The sequence below is a fragment of the Nyctibius grandis genome, chromosome Z, assembly GCF_013368605.1.
Source record: "Nyctibius grandis isolate bNycGra1 chromosome Z, bNycGra1.pri, whole genome shotgun sequence".
Classification (NCBI taxonomy): domain Eukaryota; kingdom Metazoa; phylum Chordata; class Aves; order Nyctibiiformes; family Nyctibiidae; genus Nyctibius; species Nyctibius grandis.
The window spans coordinates 39,247,432-39,269,923 of record NC_090695.1 but is presented as its reverse complement, the minus strand read 5'-3'; the positions used below and the strand labels follow the sequence as shown (position 1 = coordinate 39,269,923).

Below are 22,492 nucleotides of genomic sequence, written 5' to 3'. Positions count from 1 at the left end.
AATGTTTAGTTTAGCCTTTTTTTTTTTTAACTCCAGTACCCCATGACCTGTCAAACTGTTTGATTATTTGTTTGATATTGTGGTGGTCCAATGCGATGCTAGGTTTTTGCTCTGATCTGCTTCCCCATCTGTCTGTTGTTGTATCCCTGGGCATGTACATGGATTACGGGGCAGCCCCACTCCTCTCAGGCTCATTACTGGCGCCATGGGGCTCCCTGACTCTTTGTGGTCTACTGTCATGACCATGTTTTGTTGCATTCTGTCTCCCAGATTCATAGAGGGGAAAACTTGTCAAGTTGCTTTACAACAAAGATTTGGTAAAAGGTTTTCTTTTTTTTTTAAAAAAAAGGGAAATAAATAAATAAAATGAAAAAAAGAATTCCATTCCATTTATATTTTCTGTAAAAGTCCTTGCCTCAGTGAAGCAAAGGCTGTGATCCCCTTGTTCCTCCATTTTCATTGCTTTTGTCTTCAAGCTTTTCCACAAGTGCCACAGCAGCGTGACTTGAACTGGGTGAGCTGGCAGAGTTTGAGCTGCTTGACTTTCTCACAGTACCTTGTGGTGTCTCTGCACTCCACTGCCGAAGGGAAAACAAAAAGGAGAAATGGTGTTGAAGCAATGAAAGAAGGATTTCTTACCTGAGAACATTTCATGGGGTGGCCAAGAGAGAGACCAAAACAGCTTTGTGTTGGGAGGTCTCACTATGAGCGTGAGCTTGACTTGCTGAAAAGAGTGAGCGGGAACTTCAAGCAGCCAAAGGCGCAAAGGAGAATGTGGTGGGCAGCCTTTGCTTTCAGAGACTAGAGAGAGGGCTTCTAAGGCTGCTCCAACACTCTGTCAATTTGTCATCTACCAGCAGTTTAGGGATGCACTAGGAGTTTCATAACAGTTGTTAAACCAAAGATAAAGTAGTAAATAAAACTGGAAACTTATTTTAACAGAGTAGCTTAAAGGCACCGTGGCCAACCTTTTGCAGTTGAAGAAACGGTGTGTGGGAGTCCCACCCCAGCTGACCGGGTGTTGTGTTGTGCTTTTCACATGTGTTTCAGAATGCAGTCTGGGGGGAAGATGTGAAGACACTTTTTGAACTCCCCTAGGACTTAGGTCCTGGTATAATTTGGATGGGTTTTAAGGCCCGCAGCCTCCTGCTTTTGAGCTCCAGACTGGAAAACTGTGCAGTATCCCTGCAAGACTTTGGGTGTGTTGTTGCCTGAGGGACACCCACTTCCCATGCTAAGGCTGGAAAGGAGATCATCACAGAGCAGTTGTACAGGCCTCTCCAGTAACGTCTGTGCCAAATAACTCCACTGTTGTCTAGGTATGAGACATTTTTATATAGCAGGAAGAGACTGGAGGGATAGCAAAGGTCTTGCTTGGTACCTCGAAGCTCCTTCGACCCTTCAACTTCCGTTAGGGCACCTCAAATTCAGCTCATGGGTTTGGATGTGTGAAGTCCACTTTGCCTTTACTGAGAGGGAGTGTCAGAGCTGGCATGGCCATAGGCAAGAGCAGGGAGGTTCTGCTGCTGCTTCTGCGATGATTGCACACCAACTGGCTTGCATGCTAGAGGATGGGATCTGCTCATCAAAATCAGGCGTGAAGTGGGAGCCAGGGCAAATGAAAAGGTAGTGATTTAAACTTGTGCTGCCTAGTGTTTCCCAAGGGGACATTGCCATAGTGGGGCATCGTTTCCACAGAGGCATATAATCTGTTTTTTTTTTTTTTTTAATATTTGTAACTTTTCTACTCCTTTGGCACACCCAATTAGTTGCTTGGTGCCTGAAAGCAACAGCCTCCCCTCTAGGAATTCCCATCATCAACCTACCCACTAGATTTAGACTTACTGTATTTTAACTGTAGCCAGCAGTCTATGACTCGTGTTTTTTCTTTCTGTCTGTACCATTAATAGAAAGTTAAGACTGTACCCGGCATTTCACATGCTGCTAGCAAGGGGACACCAGCACTAACACCACTGCCAGCAAACTGCAACGGGCACCATTCCCCCTGGGGTGCTGAGTTTTGGACACCGCATTTTGCACGTGTTCAGGCTGGAGGTTCCCCAGGACGCCCAGCTGCAAGGTCGAGTGCTGCATTTCTGAGAGATGGCTCTGCCTTCTTTCCTCCCCTCGCGCCGCACTGCCTCCCCTCTCCTCTGCAACGTACCGTTTTCACAGGGGGTGATGTTGCAGCGCTGCCAGTTCGCTGGCCGTGGCCTCCAGGAGCAGTGATGATCCAGCACGGGCTTGTTGGTGCGCATGTGCATGCAGTCCACGTGCCGGGACTGGAAGCCGTAGTTTCCGCACGTAGCTGTGCAGACAGTCCACAGGCTGACCCTCCAGTGCACGCCGCAGACATCAGTCCAGCAGTTCTGGGTGCTCAAAGGCCTGCAGGCAGGAGGGAGGGAGGGGTGACCTGTCACCATGCTGCCCAGGGAGCAAGTGCACGCTGCTCTAGGTGTCATGCAAGCTGTGGGGACAGCAGGCCTTGCATATCCCAAATTTAATTCGCTCAGAGTACCATGTGGGTCAGGTCTTCAATGGGTGCAAGTAGGGGTAACTCCAGTGCACTGAAAGGCAGTTTGTAACTGCACTCAAGGGCCAGACCCTCAGCACGTGCACGCTGGCATAGCACTACTCAAGCTAAATGACCATTTGAATGCTTTGAGGATTTGGCCGAAATGTCCTCTTCGTGAAGTGCCAAACCAGAGGTCAACTGAAAAGATGCAGTGAGTGAAGCGACAGCCAGTAAGACCCAGCAGGGCTTTGTAACTTTCTTACGGCTTTACAGCCAGTGGGAACGAAACCGATTCTCTGAAACCCTCCTTTTCCCTTCAATACAGTCTCACAGCAGATGCATAGGCACACTTGGTTCCCACCTGTTAGTCACACAGATAATGAAAATACATGAGTGAGAGCTGAGGAGCCCATTATATTCATTTTCAGTCATGATCAGACATGATTTACATACCTAAGTCTCATGTAAAGTAAATATGTCTTTACAATATTGACAGTGTAGTTTATCTGCAGGAGAACAAAAGCTGTGGAGTCCCTTTTTTTTCTCTAGTTGGAGCTTGTGTTTAAGTAAGAGAGAAGGAGACTGGCAGCTTAAGAAGAGACAGCACAGCCTTTCAGTCAGGATTTGGCATGCCTAGAAGACTTTCCAGTTGTTGGATATCTAGTGTTTTTTTTGGGGGGGGCTCATAGGAATAAATAGTGAAGCCTAGGCTTAAGCCTGGTGGGATTTGTACCACGTGTCTGTATGGGTTGCAGCATGACCTCTTTGTTACATAGGGGAAACACAAAAGTTGTCAGTTAAGTCACCAGTCCATTCAACATCTCTGCAAAGGGTGGTGGTTTCAGACATAAGAGGTTCCTGTCCTACCTTGGTAAGGCACTGCATTGATCTGATGACACAGAAGTCCCATCTTTGGTCTGGCAAAATACCTGTCTGTGCTGTACAGCTAGTCGTGGTCCAATGCAAGGCCCCTTACACTGTGAACACAGAAAAATCACTTAAGGGAGGTAAAAGACAGGACACGTTCCCCTTTTCTAAGACTGCTGGTGAATAAAGTGCATACTGCTGTGCAGTGACTGTTGAGCTGTCAAGCACTTCCTGCAGCTCTGCAGGCTTTGAAGGCTGAGCGCGCAGTCATCTTCTGCCCTACCTCTCTCTCCTCCAGCAGCATTAAAACTGCATTTCTATATCTGCTCTGTAGATTTATTACCTCTGCTCTTCAATGGTTCAATCTTAAATACATCTGTTAGGGCAAATAAAATGCTCTCGTGTCATTAGCCCAGAGCCTATGATCCATACAGGAAATCTCAATACATTCCTTTTTTTTTTTTTTTTGTGCATTTTGCAGCTTGTACTATCACAATTTATGGCCAAACAGTTAATAACCAAGAACACATTGAACCAAGAACATTTTCCACTACATTTAATAATTTAAAAACATTGCAGGACAATAAACAAAAGCAGCAAGCATGATGAACACAGCAGATCTGCAAGCTTGCTCCAATACTGAGGTTATCCTAACATATTCAATCTTACCAATCATATGCTTACTGTTTAACTCTTCTAATCCTCTCCTTTGATTAAATCGTAATTAACTATAGGTATAAAGCATGTATTTGTGTTCTTTTAGAACTGTATCAACTGTTAAGAAACAGTTTGTTTTTCTAAGTATCTGGAAATTATATTCAAGAACAGATTGAGGGTTGAAGAAAGGGACCTTAGTGTGAGGGAGGAATTTTTGCCAGGGGAGGACTGCTGACCAATCCCTCTATCCCCTCCACCCCACCATCACCAGGAGCCTTATTTCACACTACCATGCACGCCTCACATAATACTCCCTTCCTGCTGCTATTTCTTCCCTCCCTGACAACTGGGAGAGCGAAGCAGTGACTGTCACGTTTCCAGTTGCTCCCAGGTAACCCCCTCATTGAGCAAGGTGGATGGAAATGTCATTCTTTTTGGAGTATGTGGAGCACTTCTGTGATATCTGCAGGGGCTAGCAGGCCTCATCACCAGCAAGTCTGAGTTGCTAGTTTTAAAATGCTGTGAGATTACATAGTGGAGATCAAAATGCCACTAACATTAAATAAAGGAAAGGAATTCCTAGAGGTGGATGTAGAGTAGTTAGTCTGCTTATTTTCTGTGTGAGTTGGGAAAGTTTGTCACTACATCTGGGCAACAGGGACCTGATACCCCATGATACTACTGAGAAGGTCATTGATCCACTGAGCCACTGAGCCAGCAATATGTTCCTAACTGTAATTAGATAACAGTTTTCTGGCTTGGAGACTAAGCTGTATAGAGTCATGTGGGACTTGATTTTTTTTTAAGCTAGGTAGAAGAAATATTATATTATAATGCACAGAGATTAGGTGTAACAAATTGATTCAGACCTCTGATTGTTTCAGCTGCGTATGATGTCACGGGGAACAATATAGCCCATAATGATCTACAAAATAAGGATCAGGTAATTGACTTTTTGAAAAGGTAATCCAGTCCCTTACCTGGAATTCCAAAGGTAATGAAAATTTTATTCTTTCATATAAAAGGATAATTCCAACCTTTACTCATAGATGTAATACAATAACTCAATCACCTTTCATGAAAGAAATTTCAAAAATACACAGGTGAGAGTTAAATGCAGTTGTTTTCAAGTAATGAACAATAACAACTTCTAGTAGCTAAAGACACTTTTTACTACCAACATGGTAAAAAAACCTGATGCAGCACAATGTATTGTGCGTATTACCCCAAACAAATACAGAATGCATGCGGTTATTAGTAACAAACTATCATATTACTCTAACCTCTAATACAATGAGATGGCATTTGCCATTCTTTTCAAACTGACTTACCACACACTAATTAGAAAAGGAGGCAAAATATTTCATGATAGCTCACTATATGTCAAGACTGATAGTTATTAATCTGGGTAACTGTTTTCTTAGCCTCTTCTTGCATGGTAAGAAGCCTCACTTCTATACCTTTACCTGCCTCATAATTTCGATTAGATGTATGACTACTTTGGTTTTGTCAAACTGCTTTTTCTTTTTCCCTTTCAAAATGTTTATTTTATGAAAAGTGATGCTAAAGTAGTATTGGTATCTGGCTTTAACCTCTAGCAAAATTGGCCTCTGTGGTTTTAACCCTGTCTTTCATTCACCTTGGAATGATATACCGCCATGTGAATCACCACTCTGGAGATCTTTAGGCTAAAATCTGTGAATTTCTAGCCCTAAGTCTGGACTGTAGTGAACTCGTCAACCTCACATATGGCTCAGTCAAGCTGGAGTGGAGAGAAGAGGGAGGAAAGCACATAGTAACGAGTGGTCCCAGGTTATAACTGACAATATTGACAAGTGTCTTTTCAGGAAATCTCATAGCTCATAGAGAGGCAAAGACAAAACTCTTCTGTGGATTCCCACAATAAAGCAATTTAATTCTATATACTTGGAACATTTGGTATTTAAGAGTGAAGCTTTTTAACATCTGATCATTGTATGAAGCTGCAATGAGACAATTTGAAGATCTGCAAAACAGCAAGTAGTCTGAAAATGTTTTTCACAGAATCACAGAATCAATCAGGTTGGAAGAGACCTCTGGGATCATCGAGTCCAACTGTTGCCCTGACACCGCCATGTCAACTAGACCATGGCACTAAGTGCCATGTCCAGTCTTTTCTTAAACACATCCAGAGATGGTGACTCCACCACCTCCCTGGGCAGCCCATTCCAATGTCCAATAACCCTTTCTGAAAAGAAATTCTTCCTAATGTCCAACGTGAACCTCCCCTGGCGAAGCTTGAGGCTGTGTCCTCTTGTCCTATCGCTAGTTGCCTGGGAGAAGAGGCTGACTCCCACTCCACTACAACCTCCCTTCAAGTAGTTGTAGACTGCAATAAGGAGTCTCCATTCTGCTTTTCTTCATGAAGCAAATCAAGAAAGCTCTTACTTTTTGGTGTTCTCAGGCAACATCAGCACCTTTGTAAAACTGGGTTATTGTACAATCCCGCCCCTGCTGCCAAACCTATCACAATCATCAGTCCTGACTCCTGCCAGCCAAAACTGAAACACACTCACTGGGTGGTAAAAGGAATTAAGACTTGGAGAAGGCTATTTCCCAGATGTGTCACCTGTCACTATAAAGAGGAGCTGCAGCCTTTCCACTGGGAACGATACAGGAGTCTGCAGTAAAAGTCCTGTTCACAAGCAGCATTTCTAGGGATCATGGGAAGCTACAGAAATCCAAGCATGCAGTGCATCAAATATAGAATTGAAAGAGCTGAGCAAATTAGTTGCCTCCGCAAAAGCCTGCAGGCCATAACCTAAAGATACCAGGGTGCAAAATGACTCCTGTCATTTTCTATTGCTTTTTTCTAGCCCACACTATGAGGCTGTCCTTCGACTACTGGCTTGTTCCTTACCTGACCCCAGGAGGAGGCCACCCACTCAACACAGGGCTGCCTATTACAGTTCTGTGTGTCCACAGGGCGCTTGGACACCTGGGCACAAGCCTCATTCGACATTGGGACAGAGCTTCCTTTCGCTGTCAGGCGCTGACATGTCACTCGCCGCATCTGGATGCCTCCACCGCAGTTCTGTGTGCAAGGAGACCATGACGTTACCATCCATCTGTGGGAGAAAGGCGAACAGGTCAGGGAGCAGATACGTGCCACCATCTGCAGGAACACTGGTGTCAACAGATCTTTATGTATTGGACCAAAGGAAGGCAACAATGGCTTGGTTCATTTAGGGTGTGATGCTGGAAGGTGCTGAGTGCCTCAGCCTCCCATAGTAGTCACTGAAAACTGCTCAGAGGATAAAAGCTGAGAAAAGAGCGCATTTTTTCACTATATTATCTTTCTCAAGGCTCTTTGGGCCCAGAATTCATTTTCTAGCCCTTAAGGCTGTTTTTAGGGGCTTAGTAAATATTTCTAGCCCAGGCACAGCAGTCGGGCATGGAGGCCTCGGTCACAGGCTACAGTCACAACGCCAGCAATGACTAGCCCATTTACACCCCTTAGTAGGGAAAACTATCTCCATAAATTTGCTAGAGTAGCTCACAGGCTACTTTGAACCTGCTGCTGACAGAATAGCCATAAGCCTGCTGGGTCCTGCTGGTGTCTGCCTGCTCTGTTATGCCCCTGACAGCTGGGATAATCCAGAAAAGCCTGAAGGTTGCTCAGGGATGATGGGGCCAGTGCATAATCAGCCCAGGGACAAAGGACACCTTTCTTCTTTCCTCTTGAGCTCAGACCATACATGAGGGCTTAAAAAATCCGGTCTAACTAGTAAAAAGCCTGTAACAACAGAAAATAATAGTCCATGTCCAAACTCTTAACAAGATGGACAAAGCATTTTTTGTCCTTTAAGGATCATTAAGTGAGACACTCATACAATCAGGCTTGGGAAGAAGGTAGGTAGGAACAGGAAGGATGAGACTGATTACTAGTTTCCTGAAGAGTTTTATGGTCAAGTCAGCAGTTTGCTTCATTAAGTTTCAGTATACTCATCAGGATTTGTGTTTTATTGGAAGGAAAATAGTGCCTACCATGTTCCTCACTATCAGTGTTTACGATTACTTTACAAAATGGGCAATAAGCATTCTCCAGTCCCATGTAGACGCATCCATTGCTATTCCTCAGTCTTCTGCAGGTGATTAACTCTCAGGGTCACAGAAACAAGTATATAAACAAACACACTCCCAACAAAGAAAACAAAAACACTGCTACTTTTTTTCATGCAGTTTGGTGAGGTTGAATTTGACGTTTCTGCACCTCTCGTAAAGATCTGCTCTGCATTTCAATCAACTTGTATTTCCAAGCTTACATCTCAGCAGTTGCTCAGGACCTGAGGGTGGATTGTGGGTTGCATTACAGTTTAAATATATAAAAAGACATAAACCATTCCCACAGAATTTACTGCCATCACCAAGGAAAACTTCTGCTAATGAGCATGTTTCATATTTCAGCAAATCTCTTTTGGTTTCCTTCTTACAACTCAGCTGGCAACTCAGAAAAAATTTGCCTGCAAAGAGGATTAGAAATATATTTTAAAAGGTAATTAAACAGAACCTGGCCATATACCCAAGAAACAGCAAGAGTGATAAATCTGGCCGCTTACTTCTCATCAGGTTGCTTAGCACCTCTCTTTGACTCAGCTTAGACTCTCTTTTTTAATACAAGTCCCAAATCACTGTTGAATGAGGGAAGTTGTACGAAATATCTCTTGACATCCTGACTACTTTTAAGTGCTTGTGTACTGAAACACACCATGTCCATGGTGGAAATAAGGGAGATGAGTGAGTAAAAACCCAGAAAAATATGGAAAATATGTTTACACATCACAGCTGAGCCAGTTATTGCAGAAGTAGGACATTTTTAACAAGGAGGGAGTATAACACTATGTTGACAGTCTGGATAGGCACTCGGTATGTATTCTTTGCACCAAAGGTTGTCAAAGCAGAAAAGTGTTTTGTGTGGGGAGGAAGCAGCAGAGGAAGACCTAAGTGTAGTCAGAAATCTTTCAAGCTGTCCTTGCTCCATTGAGTTTAACAGTAACTGAAAAAAAAAAGGGATTACAGGGGCAGTGAGTCACAATTGCAAGGAAACCACAAGCTAACAATCTCCAAAAGGAGGCCCTCCTTCATACTGTGTAGATCTGATGGGATGTGCCCATTTTACAAAAGATTTCCACTCTGCTAAGGGAATTCTTTGCAGCTGCAGCTACAGTCCTGCCCGTATTGATGTTCAGGCAACACAGGAACTCAGAATAAAACCCCAAAAGTCTGCTAGACCCACCTTCTTGTCTGTTATATTGTTGGGATAAACTTATATGAAGCCATGCGGAACACAAAAAAGATACGACCCTACAGTTCTTGGGTGACGAAATTTCCGTATGTACAGAGTTCAGAACCGGCATGATATTTACATCCAATATAGGGTGAGGCTGGAATCACCCAAGACAACTCAAGCTGTGAACTTTGCTAATAAAGAGCAGACAATAGCCTCTCTATTATTTTCTAACCTAATTACTGAAGGAGTAAACTTTCTTTCTACCACGTACTGTCAATGTTTCCCACAAATCTTGCTACAAATTCCCAGCTGTCTAGGTTAAGCACTCATAAATTCCCTCCTAGCCATGACTTTTCTCCAGACAGGCACCAGGGAGGCTGCAATGGCATGATGTCCAGTGCACAGAACTCTTCAAGCACATCTTAAAAGCATGTATGACATATTAACATGAGACAGACAAACCGTGAAGGGCAGTCTCTCCTGTTGCATGTGATGGGCTGCAGGGCTGGCTTGGGCTTCTCTTTGCAGTGAGATATGTTGACTTCGTCCCCATCCAGTAAGCACCTTAGCTGGGGCAGCTGCACCCCTTTGTGGCCGCAAGAAGCCGAACAAGCCATCAGCTTGTCCACTGACCACTGGTATTCTGCCAAAAAGCATGGGAGAGACACATTAACACTCAAAAAGTGCCAGCAGGAGACCTTCAGAAAAGTAAGAGTCAGAGATGTTCTCCAGGATGAAATATTTGGACTTGGTGTCTCATGTGAAGGGGAACTACCTAGGCCTACAAGGCACCAGACAATGAACAAAGAGATGGAACAGGATTCCAGCTCATGTAAGCCACTGACTGTCTTTGGTGTAACAAATGCAGTTTTTTGGTTCTTAGAAGCGTCAGGCATGGAAAGTGAATGACATGGTAGAGCAGTTAAGTGAAGCCAAATGCCAGTGATGTAGGACATTGCATCTATATTTTTAAAGGGGTGTGATTTAGTGAAAATGTGGTTAACTGCACTTACCAGCAGTATCAATGATTCTATGATCTTACAACAGTGTATTTCTCACCAGACAGATCATACAGATCATCCATCCTGAAGATGAATGGGGGAGTTGCAACACACTTAAAATTTTATGGCAAAATTTAAGGAAACACTAAATTCTTCTCCACTCCGTCCCTGACAATTGGTGCAATGAAAACTGCGTATTCTGTTCAACCCATCCGCAGTGCTCTGTTCTGTGGCTTTATTACCTTCAGCTTATTTCTAGGGTAAATACAACAGTTGCAGCATTTTTAAAAGTGAAGGGTTTTCAAGCAAGAAGAGACTGTGAAACACTGACTCTAGCAGATTAACAGAGGGGCTTCTAATTTTAGGGGTTCAAACTGTGACACTTCTGTATTGAATTTCTGGACAAGAAAATTGTCCAGACTCAAAAAGCATAAGTACAGCTTGAATCAGTAAGGTGTGTTTTACGCTCAGCAGGCCAGAAATATCAGGTGTCATTTTGGTAAAGTAAAACCTAAGACACTGCAAGGTACCTGGTAGTCCTGCAAATCTATATCCATCGCAGTAAAACACCAAAACATCTATTTTCTGCTGCACATGACAGTCTGGGCTTCATAGAGGAGAAATCCAGGATGAGAAAGGCAGTGCAGTGAAGTCCACGGCAAGAGCTTCACTGGGCAGCAGGATTGAAACAGGAAAGTTACCTTGTATAGCTAGGGACGTTTTTTGTGTGAGTGAGCCAGCCTCATTCTGAGCAAGGCAGCTGAATTCACCATCAGGAGCATCACTGATGTTGAGTATCTGAAGAATCTGGCCTGCTGCCAGGAGGCGATGCTGCAGACTGAGAGGCTCACCAGAGTAAAGCCAGGTGATATTCGGGGTTGGATGACCATCCACAGCACAACCTAAAAAACAGGGACATGAAAGAAAGCTGCGGAGTACTGAACTTGCTGCAAAATTACATGCTTTGAAGTGGTCAAAATTAGGCGAAAAGGTCGATTCCATCCCATTTCCTCCTCATTTTCTCGTAATGAAAAATAGGAATACTGTTGTAATGAATACCTTCTCATCAGCTGAAAAAAATTATCCAAAACCCAGTCAATTGGCCATATGAAAATCTCAGATCAGTTTGGAAATATTTATATCAAGCCTCCTAACGTTCCCATTATTTTGGATCATCCTCATTTTAATATTGAGGAGAGTGGGACAGGGAGGTTACACATCTAGCAAAAGCTCAAGGAGCACGGTTGAACAAGCAATACAGAAAGAACCTGGTCTCCAAACCTCCCATTGAAACCACAGGGTCACCTTCCTCTCTTGTTTTTTATATTAAAAATCAGAAGTTTTTGTTACACAAAAGTTTACACAAATTTTTTGTTACACAAAAAACTGTTGAAAAAAACAAAGAGATAAAATTGAGTCTTTCTGTCACAGCAATGGGCCATTCTTGAAGCAACAACCAACCTGTCCCAGTTTAGACTAGGACAGAACCAATTCTCCTGTCAGTGATTTTTTCTTTCAGCTAAGCTTCTTCTAAGTAACTGCACTTTCTGAAGCTAACTGCATGTTTTGCAGACAGTCTCCGCTTCTTAGGATTGATAAAGCTCCAAGTTTATAGTTATCACTGAGGTAACTGTAGGGATGTTATGCAGAAAGGCTCCCGCTTGTACTTATTCCTAGAGAAACCAAGGTCACTGCTAAATTCCTCACTGATTACAAGTGAAGAGCCGGAGAAGGGTTGCACCTCCAGTGAGTAGCAGACAGGACAGGTGACCTAAAATTGACTAATGAAGTATTCCATCCCATACATGTCAGTTTAAAGTTCAGCGATCATCAGTGTCGCCCTCTCTTCTTTTATGGCTGGCATCCGAAGAGGACTCTCTCCGTTTTCCTGCTGCCCCCGATCCCGATCCATGCGTTCCTGAATCCAGCTCTCGACCGTCGCTGGGCCCAGCCTGGACCTTCCTGGGGCCTGCCCTGCAGTGCCGGAGGTGACATGGCTGACATCGGGAGAGCTTGATCTTGGGTTTGTATATATTTGTGTATTTTTATTTTTTTATTATTATTATTATTATACTCTTTTTCATTGTTATTGTTTATTAAAACTGTTTTAACTTTCCAACCTGTAAGTCTCTCTCCCTTCTCTCTTTTCCTTCTCTTTCTGGGGAAGGAAAGGGTTAATAGAGAGCATCTGCCATCCGTTGAATAGCCAGCCCAGCTTTAAACCGTGACACAACCAAAACCAGCAACTGAAAAAAACCTGCTATTCTGAAGCACTGTACGGGTGTGCCCATGGAGTGATGCCCAGTGAATTCTTTGCCTGTTGAACTGAGTGGTGGTCCTCATACCAGCTGCCTGCTTTGCCAGTTTCATGACAAATTGCAGATTTGTGGGACTTGCATATCCTGGGAAAGATAGCTAAGTTGCCTTACATATTTCCTGGGGAAAAAGAAAGAACTAGGCAGTTTCCATGATGCAACACATCCGCACCAACTGCAGGGGGTGGGAGCCAGAAAAGCCAAGCACAAGGGATGGCATGTATTGCTTGGACTGGTTGTGGCTTAGACTATTCCTGCATTTCCATGCATCTCACTGATACATGAAAGGTTTGGTGAAGTTTTTGTGAATGCAATCTACACTGATTGTTAGTTTGTTATACTGCAGCTTTACACTGTTTTGTTTATATTGGTATGTATGTGTAATGAATGACTTTATTGTATACAAAATCTCCTGAAAGAAGTGTACTATATAAACAAACATAACATATATACATGAACATTCACACTAGCACTGTTCAAAATGAATGGGATAAAAAAAGGAAGAGTACAAATTTAAAATACTAAAAGGTGGAAGACTGTTCTAAGATGAAGGAATAATTCCATCAGCTGATATGTCATCTCCATGTCATTTTGATTGACGAGCACATTACTTTGTTTAGGAACCCTTACTGACCTTCTTTGGACTTTGGTGACACCCCTAAAGTGACACGAGGGACTGGGCTACTGTAGTCTTTACTTATCTGCTTTTGCCACTAATCATACCTCCAATTACGCTATGCCTATGGCAGAAGATGCTGCCTTGCCCATGAGAACTGAAGCTTTCTTGCTCACACAAAGCAGAACTCATACAAGATGGAAAAAGCCAGTGGTGACGGGTGGCACATCCCAGCCATTTTCATGCTGAGAAGTAGATCCAGGCACGGGGGAGACTCCACCTGATGCGTGGGGGGATAAATACTGGGCCTCTCACTGATGCAGTGGCCACATGGGTCTTTCCTGTGTCCCATGTTGCTGGCAAGCCCTGCCTGCATCCACAGCGCAAAAGGGTGTGGGCTGGATGAAGCTGCCCTTCAGGACCGGTTCATTCTGTGTGAAATGGGTATTACAGAGAGCAAGGGCTCCCTGGCGATAGGTGGGTGACACAATAGGCTCTGCAGTTGCAATGACAATGTTTCACTGGCAAAGAACTCGTTAATGCAGGTAAATATTAAAAAAGAAGGAAAAAAGGGAAGAAAAAGGCAGAATGAGAGAGTGCACACTGCTCACAGTGGTCTCTCCTCTTCCCTTTTTTTCACTTTTATTTATAAGGGTAAAGAATCTTTGCTATTTGTTTTAATTTCTTCAGCAAGTTCTAATGCAGTTTTACCCTTGGCAGTTTTCTCCCCAGTGCTCACTTCCCAACAAGACACAGCTTTCTTTGATTCTGAGTCCTTTTTCCTATTTCTGTAAGCCCTCTATTTATTCCTGCTGTGCTTCATTTTATGTTACTCCTTTTGACCTGAGTACTGACGTGTTTTTTCCCACTCTTGTGCTGAAAAACAACTCATCCAATTTCCAAGATACTCATTCTCAAGTAAATGAGGGACATGAAAGACTTCAGTCTCACAGGTTTAAGGCTGCCTAAGTTAAAACCAATGGAAAACAAAGGATTATCCAGGAAATGGACAAACTTAACAGTGAGTGGCTGTACGACTTTTGCCTACAGTATTCCAATTTTTTATAGTCTGCTTGTCTTTTAAGATAATTGCACGGATTTCCACAGGTCAGCATATAGCTGTGACAATTGACAAAGACATGCTGTGAGCTTAGTTTTACCATTTGCATTTGCAAACACACTGAACAAGATAAATGAAGAAAGCAGAAAGGTCAGTTTGATGCTAAACACTGAGGAACTGAAACTGACTTCAGTGTGCAAGTAGTCCTAGTTCATGCCTGTTTTTTTTTAAAAATGTTATTGTCAGGCAAAACAATGTAGTCTTCCTAGTACTGACTATTTTACTTGCCTTATGTATTATTTCTTCTTCCAAAATGTATATGTAAAATATCAGCTAAAGGAACAGCCAGTAATCGATAATATGGGGGGGGAATCCCAAATGTTATTCCCTAGATATGTTCTACCAGTGAGTAATTATTACTTTTTTTAACATTTAACAATAAAACTTTACTAACACCTGTAAGACTCATATGTAATAGATACTCCTCATTTGTGTATGCAGAACAAGCATCAATCACATTTCACAAGTGACATTTCCTACACGTTTCTCATGTGTATGGATACATAAGCTGTGGGATAATGTTTATGCGTATTAAGTGAGAACCAGAGTACAATAAAAAACCATGTTGCATTAATATCGCCTTCTCATCTCCCAGGAATAATTTTAATACCATTTAATGCAGATCACCGACACTTATTCTCTATTTCCTCCCATCCCTGTGGACATTGACTGCTTTATCCTTCCAAAGCTCAACACCTGTCCCTGTAATGCCTGAAAAGGAAAAACTGGCTTTGTTTCCAGACAGCACAGCTATTGCAGAGCTTTAGTGCATCAGATCCCTTGGGAAGGCAAGGAGGGAACATTTTTTTGGGACTGTTTCTGAGCAGTGAAATTGCTGGCATGAGAAAGCCCTTCTCCTTCAGTCCTTCTTAAGTAGAGAAAGAAAATACTGCCTTCAGCCTCCCTTCTAAAGTCTACTGTGACTCTGAATTCATTCAAAGCCAGGATGAGTCACTGATGTACAAAAGCTGGAGACACAAACAAAAATCTAATACAAATTACATCTTTCAGTAGGGAAAATGTTAATATTTCAAGGATAACAAGGGTGTATTTGGAGAGGGAAGACCAATATTTCACAACAGTTCTAGTAATTTCTTGAGAGGAAAGAATAAATGCACAATGCAGGCCAAATTCAGCTCCCCATTATACCTCTGCAACATTTTCTGTATGACTGTAGCTGCAGAAAGACTCTGGGCTGCTGTGCTAATGCTAAGAGAACAAAATACAAAGCATGCATCAGTTTTTTTCACTTGTAGATTTGCATGACAGAAAAAACAAGCGCAAAGGCTATCGATTTTAGGATTCCTTTTTTTAGCAGCCTGATACCTTAAATCAGCAGAACTGTGTGGGAAGCAATGATGAAAACATCAAACAAATTTTGCAAGTACTAAATACAGTTTGTAATACAAGTAAAAAAAAATACAGCATTGCCTTTAAAAAGGCTGTCTATCTTAAAATATAGATTATTTTAATGCATTCATATTTGTCTAACAAACAGCTCTCTAATTTACTATTGACCTGCTGATTAATCCCAGGCAGTATTTCTAATACTTATGAAAGATGGAATCTGAGTGAAGACTTCAGGTCAAGATGAGGCAGTTTCTTTGAAATTTCTTTAAACAAAACAGTCCTACAGTCTGAGCTCAACAAAGTCCTTGGTTTTCCAACTGCAGCCCTGAAGCTTCTGTGCTGTGGGAGGTGAGCTCACCTTTTCCATTCTCCCAGCAGCTAACCAAGGAACATGGATGTGGATGCTGTCTTACCTGAGGCTGAGCCATGTGCCAGCAGTGGAGGTGGAAATCAGACTCTTGCCTTCTTAGTCTCAGGCCAACACTTTCGTCTTTGGAAATTATTTCCTACTTAAGAGATAGGTCTAGGTGGCATAGCCTGGATATAAACACACGTTGTGGTATGCAGCTTGGATCCATTTGTATCAATGTTCAGCTCCATGCTTGTACCTTAAAGTTCATTTTTACACCCTTGCTATTCATCAGTGATCACTACTTGCAAAATAGACAAATGTTTGTGCTGCATTAGTTCAAAATACTTTGAATCAACAAAAAAAAAAAAGCCTGAACTTGAAAAAAAGTAAGAATCCCACTTGGTTAGGGACTGCTTGTCTGTCCTGGTTTGGCCTAAACCAGGCCAATTTTCCTTTCAGTGATTTTTACTTTCAGCTAAGTCTCTTCTAAGTAACTGCACTTTCTGAAACTAACTGCATGTTTTGCAGACAGTGTCTGCTTCCAGGACTGATAATGCTCCACGTTTATAGTCATCACTGAGGCACTGATAAGGATGTTATGCAGAAGGGCTCTTGCTGTACTTATCCTTAGAGAAACCAAGGTCACTGCTAAATTCCTCACTGCTTACGAGTGTAGAGCTGGAGAAGGGTCGCACCTCCAGGGAGGAGCAGACAGGACAGGTGACCCAAAATTGACCAACGAAGGTATTCCGTCCCATACACGTCATTCTCAGTATAAAGCAGGGGGATCACGAGGGTCTCGCTCTCTTTCTGGTATGGCCAGTGTCCAAAGAGGACTCTGTCCGTTTTCCTGCTGCCCCCGAACCCGATCTGTGCATCCCTGAATCCAGCTCCCGTCCGTTGCTGGGCCCAGCCTGGGCCTTCCCGGAGCCTGCCCTGCAGTGCCGGTGGTGACGTGACCGAGATCGGGGGAGCTCGGTCTTGGGTTTGTATATACTTGATTATTTCTGTTATTATTATTATACTCGTTTTCATTATTATAGTTCATTAAAACTGTTTTAACTTTCCAACCCGTAAGTCTCTCTCCCTTTTCTCTTTTCCTTCCCCTTCTGGTGGGGGGAGGAGGGTTAATAGAGAGCATCTGCCACCTGTTTAATAGCTGGCCCAGCCTTAAACCGTGACAGCGCTTCAGGACATCACAAAGTACAATAAATGTAGCACAGAAAGTTCACAGAAAACTTCAGCTAGACTTAAAAACCAGGAGGCCTATTGCCCTGCCTCTGCAAGTCACAGACATGTACCTATCCAAACATAAAATTGGGAGATGAAAGATGATTGCTGACTGCCATCTGAAATGCTTGGCAAAGGAGGAAAGAAGGGAATTGGCAGCAGAATTATAAATTATATTAAAACTGAAATAAAGCAAGCTAAAAAAACTTTCTGTGATTCTGTATATATTTTACTGAACTCTGAGAGAAAAGTCACAATACACTGTGTCAAAGTGGTAAATATAATGCAGCTACAGGATTTGAAACCTGACAGTATTTCCACTCTAATCTCTATATTCAAAGAGTTAAAGTATACTTTCAAAACAGAAACAAGATTAAGGATGAACTGAAGAACAAAATGCTTGGGAAAAAGTGTAGAGAAGCCACAGATTGATCTGAATACATACAAGCTTGGTGCTGAACTACTATGTTGTAGTTCACACTGTGCTACTGTGTTCACGCTATGTAGGTGAGATCAGACTGGCACAGAGAAATACTTCCCCAATTTCCTGTCATACCCGATTTGCTCCTTAGGTGACTGAAATAAGAAATGCATATTAAACTAAAACAGAGTTAAATTTAATTCCATCCTGTATCTAACATAAAGAAGAAAATTTGACAGGATGTATTCAACTTTTTAAAATGCTATCAAACCAAACGAAGGTAGGTAAGATCGTGTCTGAAAGTCATACGTATGTAAAACCTGTTTTGCTGAAGTGGCAAAACTGAGGCAAGTCTTTACAGTTTGTCTTATGGGGAAAGATTTTTCAATATAGTACAAAGTGTAAATTTAAACAGACACTTAACTCAGGGTGTTATGCAAATTACTTCTCAGTGCTTTCATACACTTAATGAAATAAAACTTATAAAAGGTAATGTGATCCTGAAAAACCCCAAAAGAAAGAATTAATTTTAATGTAAGTATAACCTTTATTTTTAATAGTTTAAAGGAGGTCAAATGAACATGAATTTATGATAGACAAGGAAAGCTACGTATTTAGGAATTCTTGAAACAGGCCAATTCAGCTTGTGACAGTAGCATTTTAAAAGAAGAAGGTATTTTAAATAACTATTTATGGCTCCAAAGGAGCAGTTGAAGCTTACTATACCTAGCATATGACATGGTTTTTAAAAAGTTCTCAAAACACCTAAACTGGTTACCCAATGCCACGCATGTTGTTGTTATTAGATATCATTTACATAGCATTGTAAATTTACACTGTATTCCACAAAAATTGAGTTAGGCCCATTCCTGGTCCCACAGAGGTTGTAAAAAATGTTCCCAAATATACAGCTACATGGTGGGCCCATTAAAAAAGCAAGGGAATTTTCAAGCTCTGACAACAGGAATCCTATACACTCAGAATCTTGTATTAATAAGGATTGAACTGAAAACAATCACTAATGGCAAATCATGAAACCAAAGCTTACGAGAATGGGTACAGCATGCTGAAATGACCTCCTGAGCTAACTCTGATGAGTTTATTCAGTGCATGACAAAGATGGAAAAGGAGTACCCTTCAGTATAAACTTCTGCACCATTGCTACAGCTCCAGGTTAACTGTACATTTATGGGGGAAAAATAACACTCAAAAGAGGCACATGGAGGAAGCACTGAACAACAATACAGCACAAGGACTCAACACAAGACAGAGCAAGAGCTTGCACATAATGCGATTACCAGCCCAAGTTGCAAAGGTGCTGCTATAGAAGCCTTCCTGTATTTCTTAGGCCAATATAAACCTGCTAAATCCTGAGACATTAGCAGCTCAAGAAACTTCTGTGGCACAAGGAAAATAACAAATGCAGAGCAGGGGAGGTGGAGGGCAGAAAGCTGCAGGAAAGCCAGTGCTACTTGCTCTAGAGAGGCTGTAACTTCTGTCCTATTAACAAAGTGCTTTAGCTGTTTGGGAGAGGTTTTGAGAACCAATATGGGGGGAAAGGGTGCTTCAAAACTTAGAATTGATTAGTCCTTTAGGCAACAGGTCAGAAATTCCAGAGTGTTGAAAACTCCCTTAACACTTATTCTAGAGCAAAGCTTAAGTTGTGCAAGAGGCTAAAAGATCTTTTATGTGAAAGAGCTGGCAGAATGACAGGTCTCCAGACTGGGGTACCTGTGGCAAGTCTGATAACCCTAGTTTTTCACCATAACTTGCCTCAGTGGAGCTCTGTGTCATTTATATCTGTGTTAGAACAGAATCTAGGCTAGTGATCCAGGAAAAGCTTAGAGACACAAGTTCAAGGGCTGGAGCTCTTACCACAAAACCAAAATTAAACAGATGTTGCCCTAGAGGCCAGTGATATTATTTTATGTGGCAGCATTTTGGACCACTGCTGTAGATCAGTGGTTCTCAGATTAGCTCATTCATGGCACCAAACAGCAGGCAGGAAAAAAACCCAAGGCAGCAGATTGCCTTGAGGACCTTGCTCTTTTGACTCTGCTTTCAGAGTTTGGCAGCGGCAGGACTAGGGTCTAATTGCCTAGAAAAATCCAACTATATCAGTGTGGTCAAAATGTTCGACCAAGCAGAGGTATCATCATGTACTGTATACACTGAAATGTACACAGTATGCATATGCAAATGAAAAGCCACACATTTCAATGAAATGCTAGTGTAGTCTGATGTAGAATGAAGATACTGCGATGCTGTATGAACTTTATACAATATTTAGAATGTAATCAATGTGATAGAGTCTGATTGGGAATTAATTGCAATGATAATAGCATACTCTTGATATTAATTTTAATTCTCATCTTTGTAGAGAATTACCACTTACATGTGAATTCTCATAAATAGTGTGACAAGGCAGAATTTTCACCAAGGCAAAAATGGAAGGGAATGGAAAACATAATTAACAGCACAGATTATCCCATGAATGCACCTGGTGCTTTATCCTCATCACAGCAGAAATATTATTAGTGTAAAATAAAGTTGCTGAAAAAATATTCTTTAACATTAGAACTATTTTCCAAACATGATGTCCAATTTATTGCAGAGAGTGAGGAGAAAAAAAAGATGTTGTGCAAAATAACTTCTCAGATAGTCATGATTTTATCTGACTCCTACTGCACAATTTCTGCAGCTTTCTTTTTCCTTAGGGAATCACAGACATTGGTTTAATCATGAGTTTTCTCTTTGCTGACTCTATGCAGATTGTAAATTATTTTGTATTTTGTATTTCTGCTTCCAATTTTAATGCAGCAGAGGGGAAAGGCAAAAGGGAGTAAAGGAAAACTTCTTATGCTTCAAGAAGATCTGCTCTTGCTCTTGAACATATCACCAAACATTGCAAGAGATTTGTTCTGGTGAGATCAGTTGTATTCATCTGGATTATTTATTGCTTTTCACACTGATTTTGAACAAGTATCCATCCTATGTTTACAGATGTTACAGCTCAAAAGCAAGATACATAGCAAGCAATTGCAGCACTAACTTCTCTGGCTCGGCTGAAAGAGTTTGGTCCTCATCATGGCATCAGTTTGTCTATATGATCTGTTTCTTCTCCTAAAGCAGTCAGCGGCACAGCATTTGACTTACTACAATGCACCCCAGAACATTCAAAAAGTTCTAGGTTAATTTTTCTGTTCAGTGCCACATCTAGGTAACCCTTAAATCTGCAGGTAGGCAAATACTAGCTACAGACTTGAAATGGTCCCCTTGGAAAAAAAAAAAAAGACTGAAAACTCTCTGAACTTCAGGCCTTGGCTCTAATGCAGTCGGCCCTTTCAGAACAAGTAATTTACTCATACTCAAAAGACTGGCCATTGCAAGCAAGGTGGATGCCATAATTATATTTTTCCATTCTGCTTTCTGGGGCCTCTTCTGGGCACCTAAGTGACTCTACTGGAAAATGAGGGGGATATACTATTGCCAGCAAAAGAAAAATGAGAGAGAAATACTGTTTTTGGTAAGGGGAATCCTTTGCATCTTTTAAGTGAAAGGTTTTTGTTATTGCTTTGTTTTAAAAACAGCTTCATTGCTAAATAGCATAGGTGTTTGCAGAATAGGAATTTGTAGTCCAGCTCTTCATCTTCTGAAGCAGCAGTGAAATTGGCAGCTAAGCTGCTCTAACTCTGTGGTCATGGGGGATAATGTACAAAAACATGAAGAAATCTGCTTTCTAGGACTGCGTTTGCAGTGCTGGCAGTTAGTAAAATTTTGTTCTGACTTGTGAAGTGAGTAAATTTGATATGGAAGTCATCAGGGAGAACACAATAAATGTGGAGCAGCAGTATTTCCTTTTTTTACAATTGACTGTACCTTTCTGGTCATAAAAAAGTACACTTTATCATCTAACTTTACTGTTATTTTCAGTATTTCCTACAAATAGGGATGACTTTTTTTTTTGCTAAATACACAAAATTAGATAGATGTCCTAAGCTGGGGAAAACAGCAGATTCCCAGTGAACAGACTGGAGAACATGTAGTTCGAGAGATAAAAGGGGATGGGAAACAGATTCCAATAGTTGCCTAGGCTTTGCCCCATAGGTTCACTCATATCTTCATATTCCCTGGAATAACCATTATGCTCCAGGATTTGCCTTGTGTTCATTTCACCCAAAGAAATAAAAACAGAATAAAGGCCAAGAACTCACATAATGATGGCATCTCCTCTTTCAATGAAAAAAAATTGCTGCCTTTTTTTTTTTTTCCAAAATGTGATCAGGATACAGTGAGCCTTAAAGTTATACATTGCAGCTATACAGAACATATGGACTAGCTACCATTATCTCAATATTTAATTTTTCTTGGATGTCTTCTCTTTTTAAAGACATTGCTTAAGTCTTGCACTGTGCCAACTAAGAGCTAGATTTTCTGTTCTTTTCAGATCCTAGCTATCTTAACTGTTTATGCTCCCATTTCTCTTTAAATTCATGAGTCTGTGTTGCATTCCAAAATAAAGATGCATCCCTTCCCTTGGCTGCCTCATAAATGCAGTCCAAAACCTTTATTTAATTATATACAATGGGCAATGTGGCAAACCCCCTTCTTTCAATACGCATATCCTCAAGTGCACATTATGTTTTCAGGAATCATCACATGTGATGGAGATTTCTGAAAACATGTGGGACATGAAACTGAAGCTTTGGGGAAAAATTAATCGTATGTGTTCACAGACATTTTCTGTGCAACTCAAAGAGCTCATCTGCAACAAAATAT

General features: G+C 41.6%; 1 protein-coding gene across 1 annotated transcript in view; it reads right to left on the bottom strand.

Moving 5' to 3' along the window:
• Positions 1 to 471: 471 nt before the first annotated feature.
• ADAMTSL1 (ADAMTS like 1) overlaps positions 472 to 22,492 on the bottom strand; it is a 518,348-nt gene continuing 496,327 nt past the window's right edge. The window contains 6 exon segments of the mRNA XM_068422922.1: positions 472 to 578; positions 2,165 to 2,385; positions 3,383 to 3,492; positions 6,939 to 7,146; positions 9,771 to 9,951; positions 11,011 to 11,211. Coding sequence (XP_068279023.1) covers positions 472 to 578; positions 2,165 to 2,385; positions 3,383 to 3,492; positions 6,939 to 7,146; positions 9,771 to 9,951; positions 11,011 to 11,211 — 1,028 coding nt within the window.